The sequence below is a fragment of the Phycodurus eques genome, chromosome 9 (assembly GCF_024500275.1).
Source record: "Phycodurus eques isolate BA_2022a chromosome 9, UOR_Pequ_1.1, whole genome shotgun sequence".
NCBI classification, from domain to species: domain Eukaryota; kingdom Metazoa; phylum Chordata; class Actinopteri; order Syngnathiformes; family Syngnathidae; genus Phycodurus; species Phycodurus eques.
In genome coordinates this window covers 12637360-12655694 of record NC_084533.1, presented here as the reverse complement: position 1 = coordinate 12655694, position 18335 = coordinate 12637360, and the positions used below count along the sequence as shown (strand labels likewise).

The 18335-nt window shown below is 40.1% G+C and overlaps 1 protein-coding gene across 1 annotated transcript in view; it reads right to left on the bottom strand.

The window, feature by feature from the left end:
- The window catches only part of LOC133407832 (collagen alpha-1(XXIII) chain-like), a 144142-nt gene that overhangs the window by 12330 nt on the left and 113477 nt on the right, over positions 1 to 18335 (bottom strand). Inside the window, 13 exon segments of the mRNA XM_061686104.1 lie at positions 544 to 567; positions 1541 to 1618; positions 2428 to 2463; positions 2589 to 2648; positions 2739 to 2792; positions 2901 to 2927; positions 3094 to 3120; positions 6599 to 6715; positions 7802 to 7876; positions 13748 to 13774; positions 14546 to 14572; positions 17276 to 17302; positions 17386 to 17412. Of these exon segments, the coding sequence (XP_061542088.1) occupies positions 544 to 567; positions 1541 to 1618; positions 2428 to 2463; positions 2589 to 2648; positions 2739 to 2792; positions 2901 to 2927; positions 3094 to 3120; positions 6599 to 6715; positions 7802 to 7876; positions 13748 to 13774; positions 14546 to 14572; positions 17276 to 17302; positions 17386 to 17412 (606 nt within the window).

The window sequence follows — 18335 nt, the reverse complement described above, 5'->3', positions numbered from 1 at the left end:
AGGGGACGGGGTCTGCTCAGAGGAGACTTGTGTGCGTTGAGAGGGACGTGATGTTCTTTGCTACGCATTGTGCACCAGCACACTAATGAGGAACTGCACAAACACACAGTCAAAAACCCCATGCTGCTCGATATACAGTATTGTGAGGCACGAGATGGCATGAAAACACATTCAAAACAATGTGACAAAGGCTGTTGATGTTTCTGCATGATTGAGCATGCTTCTGTAATCTCCGCTCTGATAGTGCTGTGCATTTCTTCCCAGATGGCTATAAGAGCAGACCAAAAGTTCACAAAAAATATTTTTCAATATGGTGTCTGAACTAACATCCATCCATCCATCCATCCATCCATCCATCCATCCATTTTCTTTACATTTAATACAAAGTTACAGTTTCAAGGTCAAGGGCGTGTTGGGTAAAGAACGGTGCTTTTTCAAGCGTGTGTGAGTCTATTTACTGTATGCTTTGTGATATCTTTTCTAATGTGGGTGTTAGTCACTGTCGACACGACCAAAGATCATGCAAAAACAGTTGCAGATTACCGAAATACTGATTGTGTTGATGGCCTGTGAAACAAAAAAAATCACGCAGCATGACCATCTTGCTTTTTCTTTTAGTTGCTTTTGACTTTAAGAAACCTGCCCGACCCCCAAAACTGAATACACTGACATACAATGGAACTTCCAAAATTGAATAGAGTCCATTCTGGAACTCTGACTTCTAAGTTGTTCGAATTTCAAAACAGATTTTTCCAATAGGAAAACACACACATTGAATTATGTGTTTTTCATTGTATTATAACTGTATTTACTTTGGCACCTGCTTGGTCAATTTAATTGTAAACCACGAAGGCTCATCATCTACAACAGCTTTCCATGTTCCCCGTTTCCTGTTCTATAAGTTATTATTGTCATATACTGCCTGCAGTTCCATTATTGTAGCCGGGAGGGCGCTTTGCGTTCTCTCTCTCTCTCCCCTCCCTTCTCTGTTTTCAGCACCTGTCTCCAATCAGCCTTATCACCACCTGTATATAAACCTGCCTGTTCCAGGAAATCCTCGCCGAAGTATTGCAGTTACTTTCAGTGTGTGTTTCCCCCCCCACCCCCCCGATCCACGTAATTCCTGCCGCCAAGCCAGCCGCCTATCCTCACCACTGCCTGCCACCTGCCAACCCACCGAGGACCACCGCCATTACCTTTCATCAATAAACTATTCATCCTTTCACATCTGCCTCCGACTGCTCTTGGATCCAGGCACTCTCTATTCGTGTCAATTATTACACTTTCCTTTTTGCCATCATAATCATACTTTTCTGTCTTTAGATGCTCACTGAGCTAAACATTTCCTGATGTCAAACGTCATGATGGTTACAACTCTGGGTGTGCTTTGACCTTTGAAGCACATTTTTTTCACAGAAGATTTTGGTTGAACTCCAAATTGTATTACTTTCGTGGCGTTTGACTTTGGAGGTTGCATTGTATCACACAAATCATTGCATAATCAAATTTTTTGTCTTCCCTACACTTAGATGTCACTCACCTGGAACGCATCAAGAAGCTTCCCATTGAAGTCAATGATGTCCGAGGAGCCTGAAATGCCCTTTTCACCAGGATAACCCTAAAAAAAAACAAAAAAAAAACAATACAGTCAAATGCTTAATGTCCCTTTATTGGTCATCAAGGAGGGACACATAGCTTTGGCAAATGATTATTATTATTATTTTTTTAAACTTCTGTTGTTATAACTGCATATATATATATTTTAATCACGACAATAATGGCAGTGAAACTTCAAATGTGGTACAGTATGAGCACCACCAGTGGTACGAAAGTGGTGGTATGCAAAATAATCATTGAATTGCTTTGTTCAACTTATGCATGTTACAGTAACAAACTTTTTTTTAAATTTAGTACAGTACACATTTTTAAGTACAGTTCAGTTGTATTTAACTCCTAAGTACAATATAGTTGCATTTAATCTTTGAGAACTGTTTGTTTTCAAACATTTATGTACAATTTTTGTTTAACTTATTATTCTCGTTAAAAAGTTCACATAATCATCATTTAATTAGTTTTTTTTCTTCCTATATCCGAGCACAGTGTTAATGTTCAAACTGTGCATAATGTTACCACGGCTTACAATAATATTTAGTGTAATTTTTAGGAACCCAAGCTCTGACTTGTTTGCCCAACACTTGGGCCTACTTTGTATGTGTATGTTAATGTTGGCCATGATAGTGCGACTTGAAGAGCCAAGTATGTTTTTGGTTGTTAATTGGTGTAAAAGGTTTGGGAACCACTGTGTTTCTGCAATACACGATGCATTGTCGTAGTAAGTGTTGGTCCTCGAGGAGGAATCAAATTTGTAATTTGGATCTCGAGTTAAGAGGTTTTGGGAAACTGCTTTCAGTGATAGTTAACACTTACCATGGGACCTTGGTCTCCAATTGCTCCTTTATCTCCCTGGATGACACAAATATATTACGGTCAAATGCACACAAATGCAAATGCCATATTAATAAATGTTACAAAAAGACAAATAGAATATTTATGTATGCATTGCTTTTGACACTGCTTTGGTGTTTTACCTTTAATCCTGGTAATCCATCCATGCCCCGCTCTCCTTTTTCTCCTATACCCGGCCCGCCCTATTTCATACACAGTAAAGCAGTAAGTAGTCCAGCATATGTCAGGTGAAAATAATTTTGAACACAAAAAATATCCCTTTTTCTCTGTACCTTTGTCCCTGGAGGACCCTGTGGTCCAGGATATCCAGGTTCCCCATCCTCTCCCTGAGAGTGATACAAAATCAATTCGGTGTTAATCTTTTTAATTATTTGAACACGGAGGAGAAAGCGTTTTGGACAAGTAGTAAACAAGTAAGTCAGCATTAATCTTACCGAGTTTCCAGGTAATCCTTGAGGACCCTAAAGCAGAAATATTTTAAGAAATCGCTTTATATTTTATAGTACAGTATTAGGGCAAATCAAAACGATCATATTTCAGCAATAAAACTGTATTTATATGGGTTATTGTATAAATATGAGGTTGCTTCAGGCCAAACAAAAAACAAAGAATGTGAGATATATTCACCTCAATGCCTTCACGACCTGGAATACCCTTGAGGCCCACAGAGAAAATGAATTAGTATGATTCAGCTTTTCTGAGTGTGCTCTAACTATGACCACTAGATGACAGTATTCAACAATGCAAACAACACAGAATTGCAAGCGCAAGATACTGTTAATGATACTGTAAATGGAGCAATAATGGCAGCGTGTCCCATTGAAGGGGACTGATGAATGTTAAGTTAGGGCCTTCAGCTGATTTAATAGCAGCTGGACACTTCTAGCACATTTTGGACTGTACTGCTCTCCATCATCAATCAAAGCTCACACTGGCGAATATCTCATCACCACATCAGTAAAGTCCAGGCGATCATTTGTAGGTTCGTTCTAGGCTGAAAATGACGTTTGGTTTTCCATTAATTCATTCCATTTATCAACCATCTGCATTGAAACAGTGTGATTTTGTTAAGCATTTTGTATTGAGAAAACTGCAAAGTCGTGAATGATAAAATCATATTGTGTAAAATGAACAACAAACGCTTTAACTCCAATGCTCAATACCATATCCCGTTTCTGGCAGCAATTTGTGAGGGTCAGTTGGCCGGTTGAGCCGCTCCACATCTGTTATGAAGTCGTGCATGGCAGAGCATTTTATGAGCTTGCCAACTCAAAATATTGCAGTGTGCTAGTGCCCCACACATACACAAACATGGGATATTTAAAGCCTCAAAAATACGTCTTTAAATTCATGCTTAAGGACCCCCACAGAATGAGAGGCATCGCACTGTGTATTTGATGCATTTGTAAATTTGAGGTTATAAGCCCTCTGCATGAAACACACACTACTCATCATGTGGAATACCACATTAATTGTATATATCGATAAAATAATATTTTGATACACTCATAATTGACATTAAGAAAACATTCTCCAGAATGTATTTATTTTGTTACATTTTTAAAAAATGCTCCTTATAAAGCATGTTTATCTTTGAAATTGCAGACTATAACTTAGTGATAGTTGAATTGAATTAAATTAAATTACATTAAGTTAGAGGCGCTTTTACTGATATTTTGGTCATCGTTGGAAGTTACATGGTGGGCAGAATATTTGAAAAGCACTTTTTAGCATGATGCAGTGCCATTCTTCACTGCTGCAAAACACAACCATAAAGAAAAAAAAAATTGAATAGTTGGTAAAGGCAGTTTATTATATATACTGTAGTTCTTGTATTTAATCTCATTAGTAGCAAAAACAATTAAATGCTTTTTAGTTTGTACAGCTCAGTAAAAATACATATAAGATGATACAGGTGAGTAATAATACATATAATTTGTTGTAAAATAATCTAGGTTCCGGCCTTCCTGTGTGCAGTTTGCGTCCCCTCTTTGTGCATTTGTGGGGTTTCTCTTAATACCCAGGCTACTTCCCACATTCAAAAATATGTTACGTTAATTAAAAACACTAAATTGTCCATTAGTGTGAATGGTTGTCTATATGTGCCCTGCAATTGGCAAGGTGATCAGTCCAGGGTCTACCCCGCCCTGTCTCTCGGCCCAAGTCATTTGAAATAGGCTCCAGTTCACCGACAACCCTAGTGAAAGTGCTATAGAATAAAGATAGATGGATGTTAGCTGACACTTCGAAATAGCCGTCATTCCTTTATTTCCTTTCACTTTATAGTTACATGACATAAAGGACAGGACCAAGCACAACAACCCAGACTGGCTTGCAGAGATGTCCAGACATCTGCACACAACATGGAAAAGCCCTCTGTGATACAAAGCTTTTTTGCAATTCTGGTAATCAACATGGAAAGTTGATATGACATTGTCTATATCGGGGGACCTTCTCTTTTACTTGACAGTGTTTACACTCATAGTCGTATTGTCAACACGACAACTCAATCCCTTGTGTCCTCCATCCCTTGTGTCCTCCATCCCATAAACACAGGTTTATGTTGTCACTGTGGAGGAAATGCACTGCGGTAAAGTTTTCTTGAGAAACAAACGGCCTCAGGAAAGAGGCACAACTATTGTCCAGTGGGGCAGGCAAACTACCACAGAACTCAAGACAGCTGTGGCATACAGTATTTGTTTCAGGCTTGCACACTGACAGGGTCCTGGAAGGAGGGTGTGGGGCGGATGATATCGTGGGCACTTGGTAGAAGAAACTTGTAGCTGCTTTTTTACACAAAACAGATGAAGGGATTCGAATTGTTATGTCAAATTTGAGCTATGCCATTGCTCACTGGCAGACTCGAGTGAAGGACAATCTAGAGTTGCTACAATCTTCTCCCCAAGAGTACATACTGTACACTGTCACTGGACACTGCTACACTACTGCAAACATAGTAAAATGGCAATGACAATTCTAATGTTGAATATGTGCATAAGTGAGAATGATTTGTGTACTTAATGAAGTGTCTGGTTAGAATATACTGTACTCTATCGTTATAGAGTCTCTTACACCTGGGTGCACAATCAAAACTAATATAGTGTGCATTGCACAATAGCTGTTTATCAATTATATATTATTATTTATTATCATGTGGCACTAATGTTTTGTATCCTATTATCGAGCACATTAGTTCTTATTTGCATTTGGTTACTCTAAATTTGCATTATTACCACCACATTATTTCATCCATCCATCCATTTTCCAAACCACTTATCCTCACTAGGGTCGCCGGTATGCTGGAGCCCATCCCAGCTGACTCTGGGCGAGAGGTGGGGTACACCCTGAACTGGTTGCCAGCCAATCACAGGGCACATACTGTGGAAACAAACAACCATTTGCACTCACATTCACACCTACAGGCAACTTAGAGTCTTCAATTAACCTGTAATGCATGTTTTTGGAATGTGGGAGGAAACCCGAGTACCCGGAGAAAACCCACGCAGGCACGGGAAGAACAAGCAAACCAAATAAATGTAAATGTCTTCGTCCTTGTAAAGCAGCCAACTAACTACAGTATGAGTGGGCAACTTGTATCTTGTAGTCTTTAGCGGGGTCATTAAGTTAACCCCAGTCATGGGGCCCTCCACATCTTTGGACTGCAAAGATTTTGAATTTTAATGTTTATCATCAATAAAAAAGTGTGAATTGGAGAAAATTCTCCTTAGCTGACATTGACAGCAGTGCTACTGCTACTGTCAAGAGCATCTGGCTCTTGCTGCTATTGGTTATGCATATTTGGTTTCACCCTGAAAAAGGTTGAAACCTTTGGTAGTTTTAAGATAATAGATTTCTACCCTGCCGCTTCCTCAGTCAAGCCTGCACATGCGCAGTGGGACAGATTAAGCTTTTGAAGTCTTTTTAAGTGCGTGAACTAAGTGTACGACTAAAACAGCTGCTTTATTAACTGCACGAAGAAATGTTTACGAATCATTTTCAATGAGATGTTTGGGGCCCCCAAGAAATTTTAACACTGTAGTTAGTTTGCCCCTTAATATATCCCATGAAGGTGTTCTGGTTTGTGAATTAGGGTGTACGCTTTTCACATGACAGCAAATGCAAAGGCTCTTACTGGCTCTCCTGCTGGGCCACGAGGTCCATCTTTGCCGGTGTTCCCAGGGGGGCCCCTGGGACCTTGAGGTCCTGGGGGGCCAGGCGGGCCAGCAGGTCCAGCCTGGCCTTGGTCACCCTGATGATATAGAGTAAACAGAAGAATAAGGGACTGAAAGGACAAAGCTGAGACACTTGGGAGAGAGCTTTGTCTCTCCGCATGAAAACAAAAGTTTTAAGAAGCAAAAATCTACAGTAGGTTTAGAAAACAATGTGTGCTTTTCATGTCAATACTGGACCAAGATTGCTTGAATCAACAGACAGGACTGGCCAAAATACTCTGTTATACTACAATATATAGTATACTTGGGAGAATTAACATTTATTTATTTATTTTTGCCTGACCAACAACAGCAGAATAGGTGCTGTAGCTCTTCAGTTATAACTGCAACTTTGAGTCAAAATCGGCGCTACATGCCTCAATATAATGCAGCAGTGATTTCACAGAGTCAAATAAGAAAGTCCATAATAATAATGCAATACAAAATATAAAAAATTTGAAGTGATTTATCATGAATAATCAAAATATAACATAGTAATTAACTGTACTGAGATGATTTTCTGGAGTTAGTTTTATATTCAATTGGCTAGTATTTTCTCTGCCCCATAAAGGGTTAATTTTTTTTGGACAATTCATAATTACTACTTTCAAGTTGAAAACATTTATTCATCCTTACAGAACATAAATGCTCACACTCTTACCAAATGGGCTGGACGTGTCTTGCCTCCAAAGCCACATTAACACGGTAACACTTTTATTCCTTCTTTTCATTATCCCTCATCTTCACATACGTGACACACTGTGGTTTGCTATGCTACGCCAAGCGAGTACCGTCAGAACCTTCTACGACCAGGAAAGTGAATTTCTCCACACTGACAACTATCATCGTTTCCATGCTTGATATGGTTTTGATCTTTGACAAAGCCTGACTAATCTCCTTTTAAAAAACACATTCCCTGCAGTGTGGAGGATCCATTTAAAAATTAAACATGCACAAAAATCTATTTTAATTACATGTGCAGGAATTGTGAAAACCAGGATCAAAGATGGAAAAAAAAAATCAAATTAAACTTGTAGAATAAGGAAAAGCAATGTTGATTAGTATGAAATGAAAGAGTTTAGTGAGCGTGTTAAAAGGGCACACATGCCTTAGTTGTGATATACCTTCAGAAAACGTCTCTGAAAGGTGCTGGACTGGCCACCAGAGAGAAAGCTGTGATCGTATCTCGGATAGACCATCTATAGAAGGAGCATTAGATGCAGCAAATGCAGAGAAAGAAAGACAGAAGCAGAGGTCATAAAGTTAAAGGTAGAGAAACAGCAACAGAGACAGGAGGTAGTGACAGAAATCAGGGGGAGGAACGATTCTGGAAGGAGATCAACTGAGGGAAGAAGAGAGGAGTGATCAGCCGACGCTGAGGCAAGAGCAAGAGAAATCTCTCACTGAGGATGGTTTTCTATTCCCGGCATAGAGAGACACATCAGCAGCCTGACAGAGCATTGGTTGCTGGGAGGCAAACAGTGAGTTCACTGCTAAGGACAAACCTTGACGGTGAGAATCTGATTACTGTGCAATCCAGCATATGTGCTGTAGTTTGGAGGACCCTGAGGAGAGGAAGTCAACAGGTGAACATCTTGGATGTGGCTACATAAGCAGGAGAAAGATATGGGCTCAGAATATTACAAAATCATCTGCAAATGGTGAGATACACCCAGTATTGATACCTGACCTGACCTGAATTTGCCAAGTGACAATGCTGATGCAGCGCCTAGTTTTGTCATTCAACCTGACGAGTTGGTGGTTTATTTAACCAGGTGGTGTCAGAGAGATATTGGAGAGCTCTTTTGCAAAATAGAGTTGGCCAAAACAGAGGCATGACATTTCAGACAACATTGAAAGATCATGTATAGTTTACAAACAAGGTAAATAAAATGACACAACTATATGACAGTTCTTTTGTTGGGATTTGTGGCAGTCAACATTGTATTCCACTAATTCCGCATAGCAACAAGTGGCTACGCAACTGACCAGAAAAAAAGAATAACAGCAAATTCTATTGACTCACGTTGCGGGGTTATAACTCAAAATGTATTTGTGTTGTGTATAATAAATGGTCATTTGTTGTCTATAATTTATCAATTATTGGAAAATAACTTGGATGACAGCAGTAGCTCAATCTGTACACGTTCAAATGCTCCTAAATTTGTTGTTGAAGAGATGAGAGTCTCATGTCCTCAAATCAAATAGTTTTTTGTCAATGTCTTTGTCTCCAAAGTGTTCTGTTGTACTAGAGCGGCTCCAACTATCGGAGACAAATTCCTTGTGTGTTTTGGACATACTTAGAAAATAAAGATGATTCTGATATCTACCGTGGCATTGATTTACTCAACTGCAGAAAGAAGTAAGTGCATCTATTTGAGAGGAAGTCTTTTTTTTTTTTTTTAATGCTTGTGGAATGGTACAACTAGACACGCTGGCCATTTGTTTCATGGAAAATTGTTACTATGTGTTATAATGATGTGGAACAGTTTCATAAATGTGCTTTTATTCTTAGTTCCAATTGATAAGGCAGTGCAGTTGGTGGCAGAGTAATTGTTCCCTAATTAAGTTTCCGTACCATCTTATAGAACGATGTAATTTTTTTTTATCTGAAGCAGACAAGCGCAAGAGCTCTGGCAAAGACACGTCTATTAAGGTTTGCACTTACTTGATGGCTGTGGGACCACGCTGATAACTATTTTGCTTGTTGTATATTTTTATGTACGTTATTTGCTTTGCTTCTCTCCATCAAACCAGGTCTCATTAGTTGTTTTGTTAAAAAAATAGATCATATATACAGTATGTAGTCAATGAGAACATTAACCAAATCAGTTTGCAGCATATTAAACTACCTTGTGGGAGCATAGCTATTCATTCATCTTCCGTTCCGCTTCTCCTCACTAGGGTCGCGGGCGTGCTGGAGCCTATCCCAGCTATCATCGGGCAGGAGGCGGGGTACACCCTGAACTGGTCGCCAGCCCATCACAGGGCACATATAAACAAACAACCATTCGCGCACACATTCACACTTAAGGGCAATTTTGAGTCCTCAATCAACATACCATGCCTGTTTTTGGGATGTTGGAAGAAACCGGAGTGCCCGGAGAAAACCCACGCAGGCACGGGGAGAACATGCAAACTCCATACAGGCGGGGCCGGGATTTGAACCCCGGTCCTCAGAACTGTGAGCCAGATGTGCTAACCAGTCGACCACCGTGCCGCACGAAACATGGCTATAGCCAAGGTAATTGCAGCTACCTCGTAGGGACAATCTGTTATTTTCTTCCTACGGAAGAAAATAGGCATCTCTCTTTAGGGAGATTTTCTTCAAGTAGACGACGCACAACAGCACCTATCAGAATGGAGGCCATGATTAGAGTATTTACATTATATAGCCTATTGAAGTGTTTATACTGTATGTACTGTATGAACAACACTGGGTTCACACACAGCCTCTATGTACATAATTGTGAATGCACACAATGTAAACGTCAAATTTTCCTGGGTGAATGACGAGCAATAGTGATGCCTCCCTGCTTGAGTTCCCTTCAGAAGTTTGATGAATATAAAGGAGGATAGAGTGAAGCTTTAAGAAAGAATGAAGTATGAATCATAAGATGACAAGAGGAGTCATCTTCATCAGGTTTCTATTAACAGGCTGTGAAGAGCGCAAGATAGTTTGTCTTTTTTTCCCATTTTTCAAACCCGTCACCTTTTTTCTTTATAATCTACTCTCTTGACAATACCGCTCACACATATTTTCTTTACATGCTTCATAAGCATGTCTGTTTCACATTGGACTTCTCCGATCCCACATTTTCGTCAGACCGTAGCTCGATAGTAAGACATTAAACCACGACGCCGTTTATGGGGGGCAAAGGAATGCTTTGGTCGAAGATGAAACTTGAATATCGTGTCTCGTCTTTCAACTCAACTGAAAGTGACCTTAACATGCAGTGACAATCTCCACCATATGCATTGGACGCTATGAAGGCAAGCGGTTTTATTCCTCCACTGCACATGACCTTCAGTCCTGGGTTGCTGGCGCTTTCAGGACACCTGAGTATGTTTTAATGCTGCTGTTATCCTGTGATTGTCGTCAGTCCTCAAGACCGCGCTCTCACTTGACAAACACTCTCAAAATGATCGATTGACAGGAAGTGAAAGGCTGACAGACATTCATGGTCATTTCCCATTTTGCATGTTTTCTCTTTGTCTCTCAAAGAGTTTAGAGGTTGAAGAGGTTACATTGTTGACATGGCATGGAAATAATGATTGTACAATGTGAACTATTTAGCCCAAAATTATTCATACTCACGGTCATTGCACACGTGAGCATCGTAGTCCCCCCGCAGATCAACAGTCAGGACCCGTCGCCCCACCCTCTCGTCAACCGGGGTGAACCCCAACATATAGGCGCAGAGCCGGGGGGGCAATAAATATACCCACACCTGCTCGGCTCCTCTCACCGTGGGCAACTCCAGAGTGGAAGAGAGTCCAACCCCTCTCAAGAGGACTGGTACCAGAGCCCAAGCCGTGTGTGGAGGCGAGCCCGACTATATCTAGTCGGAACGTCTGGAGCTCACACACCAGCTTGCGCCTCTTTGGGGGTGCTGCACATAGTCAAAGACTCAAGCAGCCCTTTTCCAAAATCAGTAGATCAATGCAAACGATATGCAACATGACTTTGGAGCTAAAAGTATTATTTAAGAAATAAAGGGATTAGGAAATAAGTGGGTGGTATTTGCTCCAGTTTGTGCAATACCAGGGGGTTGAAACAGGAAGTACAAAGGCAAAATAAGCAATTTGGCTCCATGTGCTTGAACTCCACGTACTGCATAATTACCTCAGAGGGTAAGCCTCACTTTTATTTTCATGACCTGATATTCTAGGCATAACAAAGGCAAACATTCTGAATTAATCAGCTACGTGACTTCTTCAAAGAATCCACAGAGTAAAGCACAGGGGGCCGCCTATTTTTAAAACCACACTGCATGAAGATAATTACATAATGTCATGGTGAGTGGAATGATATCACATGAAAAGACAACCCTGGCAACTTGGACCAGATACACAGCTTTGTCACCCCAGAATGTTTAAAAACAAAACAAAACACTGGTTTGAGGCTAGATGGCAACTTTGGTGCTCCCACAGCTATTGTTTGTCTTTGTGGGAAGTCTTTATTTAGACAGTATCATAATTTTAGCTATCATGGTTAGATGATGAGGAAGTTTTTTTTAAAACTTTGTCTGAGGAACCAGATCAGTGTCGGTTCTGTTCCAGAAGTAGATGTACAGTATGAGGTAAACGTTTCTGTCTTTGCTTTGTATTGCTTTCACGTTGTGTGTTTTTTGGTTGGGAAAAAATTTGTTTGCCTGACTACATCCCAAATGGAAATCATGATCCGTGTTGTTGTCATCAAATAACTGCAAAGTGGCTGGCAGAACATTGTCAGAAGTGTAGGAATGAGGAAAAGTGACACTGTCCACTCACTTTACACACGAAGGCCACCTTTATTTAGCTTTACTGATGTTATATAACGCGTTGTCATGTGATAATGTCCTGGTGACTTCTGAGAACTTGGGCCGGAATGTCAACGTGATGTTGTTGTGATTGGTGTAGCCCTATTCGAGATGGTCTTTAGTTCCCACTTTGTGATGGTCTGTTACTCTGTCTTGTTTGGGTTTGCTTCACTTTGACTTTCTTCTCCCTTCAGAGAAACTGATATCTTCAAAACAGAAAACTATGGGTTGGCCTTTGAGACAATGCTTTGAGTTCAGATATTATCCTAATACGGTGCTTTTATTATTCATACAGAAATATTCAATGTTTCCATGATGGTTTGATCAAGTGTTCGTCACCTGACTAAAACTAATAGTTACATTTTTGTTCCTAATCAAAAAATAAGTTCAACGTCAAAACGAGTAACGTCACCTTTAGTGTGACCAGGTACTTTAACTTGCCAAAGTCATTTGTTTATGTCAGATGGGATTTGACAAGATGATTGCAGATGACTATTTTAGAATGTTTGCTCACCTCGTTACAAGTGAACACTGATTGACAAGCTAAACCCAAGGGTCAAAGACAATAACCCCCCAAAATTAGTCAGCGAAAAAGCTATTTGACCTACTATTGCCTTCAAATTTGATTTTTAAAAAATGAAAAACTCTGCAAGAATGTTTTTATTTCTATGATGTGAAGGAATGTACAGAATGTAGTGGATGTTTGAAATGTTTTCACGCTAAATGGAAAATGAAATAAAAATGTTTTTTTGGTAATTGCATCTACATAATTTAAATAAATCCAAATCTGGAAAGCCCTGGAACTCAGGTTTCACTACCTACACTACACTATCTAGTGTATTTATTTGGTGGATATGTTCACCAGATATGGAAGCATTTGAATTAAAAAAATGTGGGAAAACATTTTATATGCATGTGTGTCTTACATGTTTGATCACAAAACTTTGACTGTAAAAACTTCTGAAACCAAAGAACCTACAGTATGTGGCGACTAAAGAGAGTAAAAGATGAATGAAAAGCTGTTGCTGACAAAGCTACAAGCCTGGAATAATATAATCACATTTTCAATAGATTTTTGTTTTCCCATTAACAAAGACAAACCCTTCCAGAATAATTGGGACGGAATTCAAAGAATAAAAAGTTTGAACTGAATAATAAAAGCCAACTGGCAGAGGCAAGAGACAAACAAGTGACAAAGCCAGAAAAGCAACAGTCATGCATTTTGTTCAAAAGACAATCTAAAATCAAATACGCACATTTGGAAAGACTTTGGCCTTTGTATTCACAAATTTGAGCCATATTTGCTAGTTTGCTCTGGTGTTTTGTGTGTCATACACAATTTATAATGAAGATGTCAAATAAGATAACAGAGGAGGATTTCATTTCATCACATAATTAGTACATATTTCAGGGTAATATATTTAAAAAAAAAAAAAAAAGAAAAAATAGCCTGTAACTGTTTCTAAATTCTGGAAAAATATTGTGTTTTGTCTGATTCTATATGATATTGTGTGTAAATCTCCATGCAACAGTACAAAAGTATCTTACCCTTGGTCCAATGTCTCCTTGGTCACCCTGGATACAAACAATCAAATAAACTATTGTAATACTTTTTTTGTACAGGGGAATAGATATACAATACAGTTGGACAATTGTAAAAATAAAGAAAAAGAGAACACCTTGAGTATAGAATTTGTCCCTAAACAAGCTTTGGATTGCTCTTCTCATTGTAATTGTCTGACAGTTCCAATGAGAACTGCAGTGCTACAGCTGATTGCTGGCTCTCCGCTGAATAATTGGAGGCTACAGGATGCTCTCATCATGTAGCATGATTAAATGAAGGGTGTCAATTTTCCAGACTTCAGCATCATGTGTCATTTGCAATCTTCTCCTGTCGGACTCTGACGGATGCCGTTTATGTCAGTTGTGTTGTTCTTTGCGGACGAGTTTATCGAGGGAAATATCAGCATTAATGGCTCGACAGGACGCAATGTATAAAAAGCCTCCTATGCACGATGCCCCTCTGCCAGCTCTCACTCACATCGCTCATAATTGTCTTCGGCTTGTCCAGGGGTTCAGAGAGCGGGAAAACATCTGGCTATCATCGAGGCCTGTAAACCTGTTAAGAGCCCTGACGTGAGAATGTGCCGAGGCACGAGATCCCACATTTCTACATGTAATCTTTGGCTCCTTTGATGGATGCCCAGTGAACATGAACTTGGGAGGGCAAAGAAAAAAACACTCAATCGGTTATGCTTGCAATCGTGTTGGCGGTGTCTGTCAATTAATTTTAGATACATGCAAAAAGCGCTTAGTTAACTGGTCTCTGACCATAGTGAAACATACCTTTTCTCCCTTGGGCCCGGCTGGTCCCTGTGGGAGCGGAGGAGATAAGCGGAGACAGATGTTCAAGATAAATCATCTATCAGACAAGCAACATGTATCCGAAAATGGCACCTCACAGCATTAAATCAAATGTCAAAACTCAGGCAGTGCCGCCTCTTGTTTCAACCACGCTCAGTCGTGCATTTGAAGACAGTTCACTCTAGGAACATATGACTTTGTCATGGGTGTGTGTTCCGGTTGTTGTCTTCCCCCTGTCTCGTACACACCTGCTCCTGAGAGCATCTTCACCACCTGTGCCTCGTTCACCCTAATTACCCCTTGCATTTAACCTCGTGTCTCATTCTTTCTAGTCGCCAGTTCGTTGTACCTTGTCGTCGCGTTCCAGCGTTCCTTGTTTCCACGTCACATACTCACAGTAAGACCAGACCCTGTTCCGATTATCGACCTCGCCTTCTTGCCTCACATTTTTGGATACTTTTGCCTTTTTTGGATTCCCTGCCTATGTACCGACCTCTGCCCGTATAGTAAACCTCTCTTTTTGAAACTGTCCATTTGTTTTGGAGTCGTGCATTTTTGGGTCCTATCCTCTGTTCCGTTCATGACAGACTTGACACGGCATCTTTCCTGAATAGTTTTTGAAATTTGTCTTTGTGAGATGAAAGTGGATGGGCAAATCCTTTGTTCATGCATCTGTCTGTCTCTCAAGATGCACTCCTCAGCCCTCATTACAACCATAAACCCACTGATGAGATGAGTGTATTCTTCAAAGTTCAGCAATGTTTGACCCTTGTCCTTATGACACCCTTCCTTTCTTGTCCTATAACCCCAAATTACATCCAACTTTTCTCTGAATTAGAGATGGGTAAAATAATAGATTCATCAACTACTTGCGTGGAACTGATTGGTAATTAATTAATAGTGAAGGAATTGAGGCTAAATGGAGGGCACTATCCACTATGGGACGTTGAGCTATATACATGCTATACAACCCTGGCACAGAAACAGGACATTAGAAGAGATGTTCTCACATCCCGTTAAAATCCCTTCATCCATCCATTTTCTGTAGCGCTTGGCCCGGTTGAGCTGGAGCCTATCTCAGCAGATTTGGGCGGGAGGTGGAACAAAGACAGACAAACACAGTCCACACTCACATGCGCACCTATGGAAGGTTTGAGACTTCAATTAACCCAATGTGCATGCTTTTGAAATGTAGGAGGAAGCCGGAGTATCTGAAAAGCCAATGAAAAAAACAATTAATCCATTTATTGTTTTTTTCCTTTTGTTCCTATTCAGAATTTAATTTGAAGTCTTAAACATTTCCTCAAATACTAATTCGTTGCACAACAACAAGTGGGCCATAGTTGAAGTAATGGTAGATGGTTTTAAACAAACGGAACTGACAGCCTTTGTCTCACATTAACTTAATTTTTTTTTTAAATGTATCCCAGTAGGATACAATAATGATGGTTCTTTCTTTTTTTCAGTTTGAGTTCTTAACCAGTACACTGGATGAGGGAAGGCTCCTGTCCATCAAATATGTTTGTTTTGGACAAGGGAATCTGCAAACAACAATTTCAACAAGTGTTAGCTATTAAATAATGAAATATTGTGGCACACTTGTTTAAAACTTCAAATTTTAAGTTTGGTCCTCTTTAAACATATAACCTTAAATATTCATGTGAACTCAAGTTCAATGTCGCAATTGAAAGTTTTGATTCTGTTTCTCCACCTAGAGACTCCCTTGGCTATCATTGTCCAACAACACATGCTTTACTGACATTTCTATCGTTATTGTTCCGTTCTGCACCACATCGGTACCTCAAGGTAAGTTACACTGATCAGACGGCTGGCTTTCATTATTAGGGAAGGTATCCCTCACTTGTTGGCCGAGCTTTCACTTCTGTTAACAATTTAGCCTTGGTGGAGTTTTGTGCTGTACAGAATGCAAATGTAGTTATAAACGCTTCATGAATTACTATTTGTCTTTGCGGGTAGGAGAAATGGGGATTTACTGCCTCAAAGTAAGGCCTACAGGGTTTAGAAAAATTAATCTACCAAAAATGATTCACATGAGAGGGCAGCGTGGTCGCTGAGGTTTGACCTTGGTTGTGGCCTTATTGTGTGGGGCTTCCCGCAGGGACTCCGCCTTCCTCCCACATTCCCAAAACATGCACAGTGGGTTAATTGAAGACTCTAAATTGTCCATAGGTGTGAATGTGAGAGTGAATGGTTGTGCCGTGCAATTGGCTGGCGACCAGTACAGGGTGCTGCCTCTTGCCCATCATCAGCTGGGATAGGGGCATTTTAATGGCCCCTGTAGGAAAGTTGGAGAGTTTCCATGCAACACCTGAGGGTGTGTCAGAGTGTTGTGTAATCATAGGGCAAGCTTGATGAATGCTACTCGGATGCGAAGTGCAAAGAGGCTTTCAGCACTCTGTGCACTTGAGCCTTGACCGACTACAACCCCACTCCCACCCCTCCAAACTCGGGATGACTTAGGAGGTAGACCAAGAAACAAGATGGCTACCGGCAGCGGTTAACTGGACTTGAAACATTCCCCTAGGAGCAGTGAAAGTGACTGATGAGGTACCAGACCAAACACCCACATGGATCCATTGCTCCGAAAATGGGAATTCCTTTGGTGTAAATGACAGGTGCTGATGTGGGCCAAGAACAAGAAAACAGGTGTGTGTGTGTGTGTGTGTGTGTGAGTGTGAGAAAGCAGCCTACCTGGCTTCCCTTGAGACCTGGTAGTCCCTAAAAGGAGTTAAAACACAGAGTTCAACCGTGTCTAATACACTTGAAGCATGTTCTGTATTTGGAATTTATGCGCTACTTACTGGTTTACCATCCAAACCAAGTGGACCCTGGTGGGAGAGCGATAAAGAAAATGAATAAATAACACATATTGTGGAGATGTGCTGGCATACAACCATTGGAGAAGTTTCACATTTTGGGAATATGCTCATTTGTTTCTTGGACAGGCAAAAATGTTGACAATCGAAATGGTAAGTCGTCGAAAGATATTCACTCCACTTAAATTATATCCCGCACATAAAACCATTACTTACACATTCCCCCCCCCCCCCAATTAAATGTACAATAATTGGATTACAATAGAAAAATAATTCCGTGTTTGTTAAAATGAATTGGCAAGCATAATATTAGATTAGGGGAAATGCAGACAAATAGCATAAGCTGAAAAAGAATACTGAGAATGTAGTTTATCCTGCCCCATTCATTTTAATGTGTGTGAGAGGTGTACAAGAATATATGACATGGATTCTAAGACGCTTTCAGGTATTTGATATACAGTTCAGTATGGCTGATTACTTATATTACAACAATTATAAACTGTGGATGGATCAGGTTCATGTGACCTTCATGACTCATGAAGTGTTTTCTTAATTTATGCAATGTAGATCACTGAATTGCTCTGTTTGTTTTTTTCCTTTTGACATCACATGGTTGCATGAATTTGTGGAGCACTGGAAAAGGAAGTCATATGCTAAGGAAATTACTTAAAAGCAGATATTACTTATAATCAGCAAATAAAAGAAATATGGTAGTTTTTCTAAATATTCCATCCATCCATCCTTTTTCTGAGCCACTTCTCCTCACTAGGGTCGTGGGCGTACTGGAGCCTATCCCAGCCATCATCGGGCAGGAGGCGGGATACACCCTGAACTGGTTGCCAGCCAATCGCAGGGCACATACAAACAAACAAACAATTAATTTTTGTAATTGAATCACTGCTCCGTATTAAATATAAAATACATAATAGGTAAAA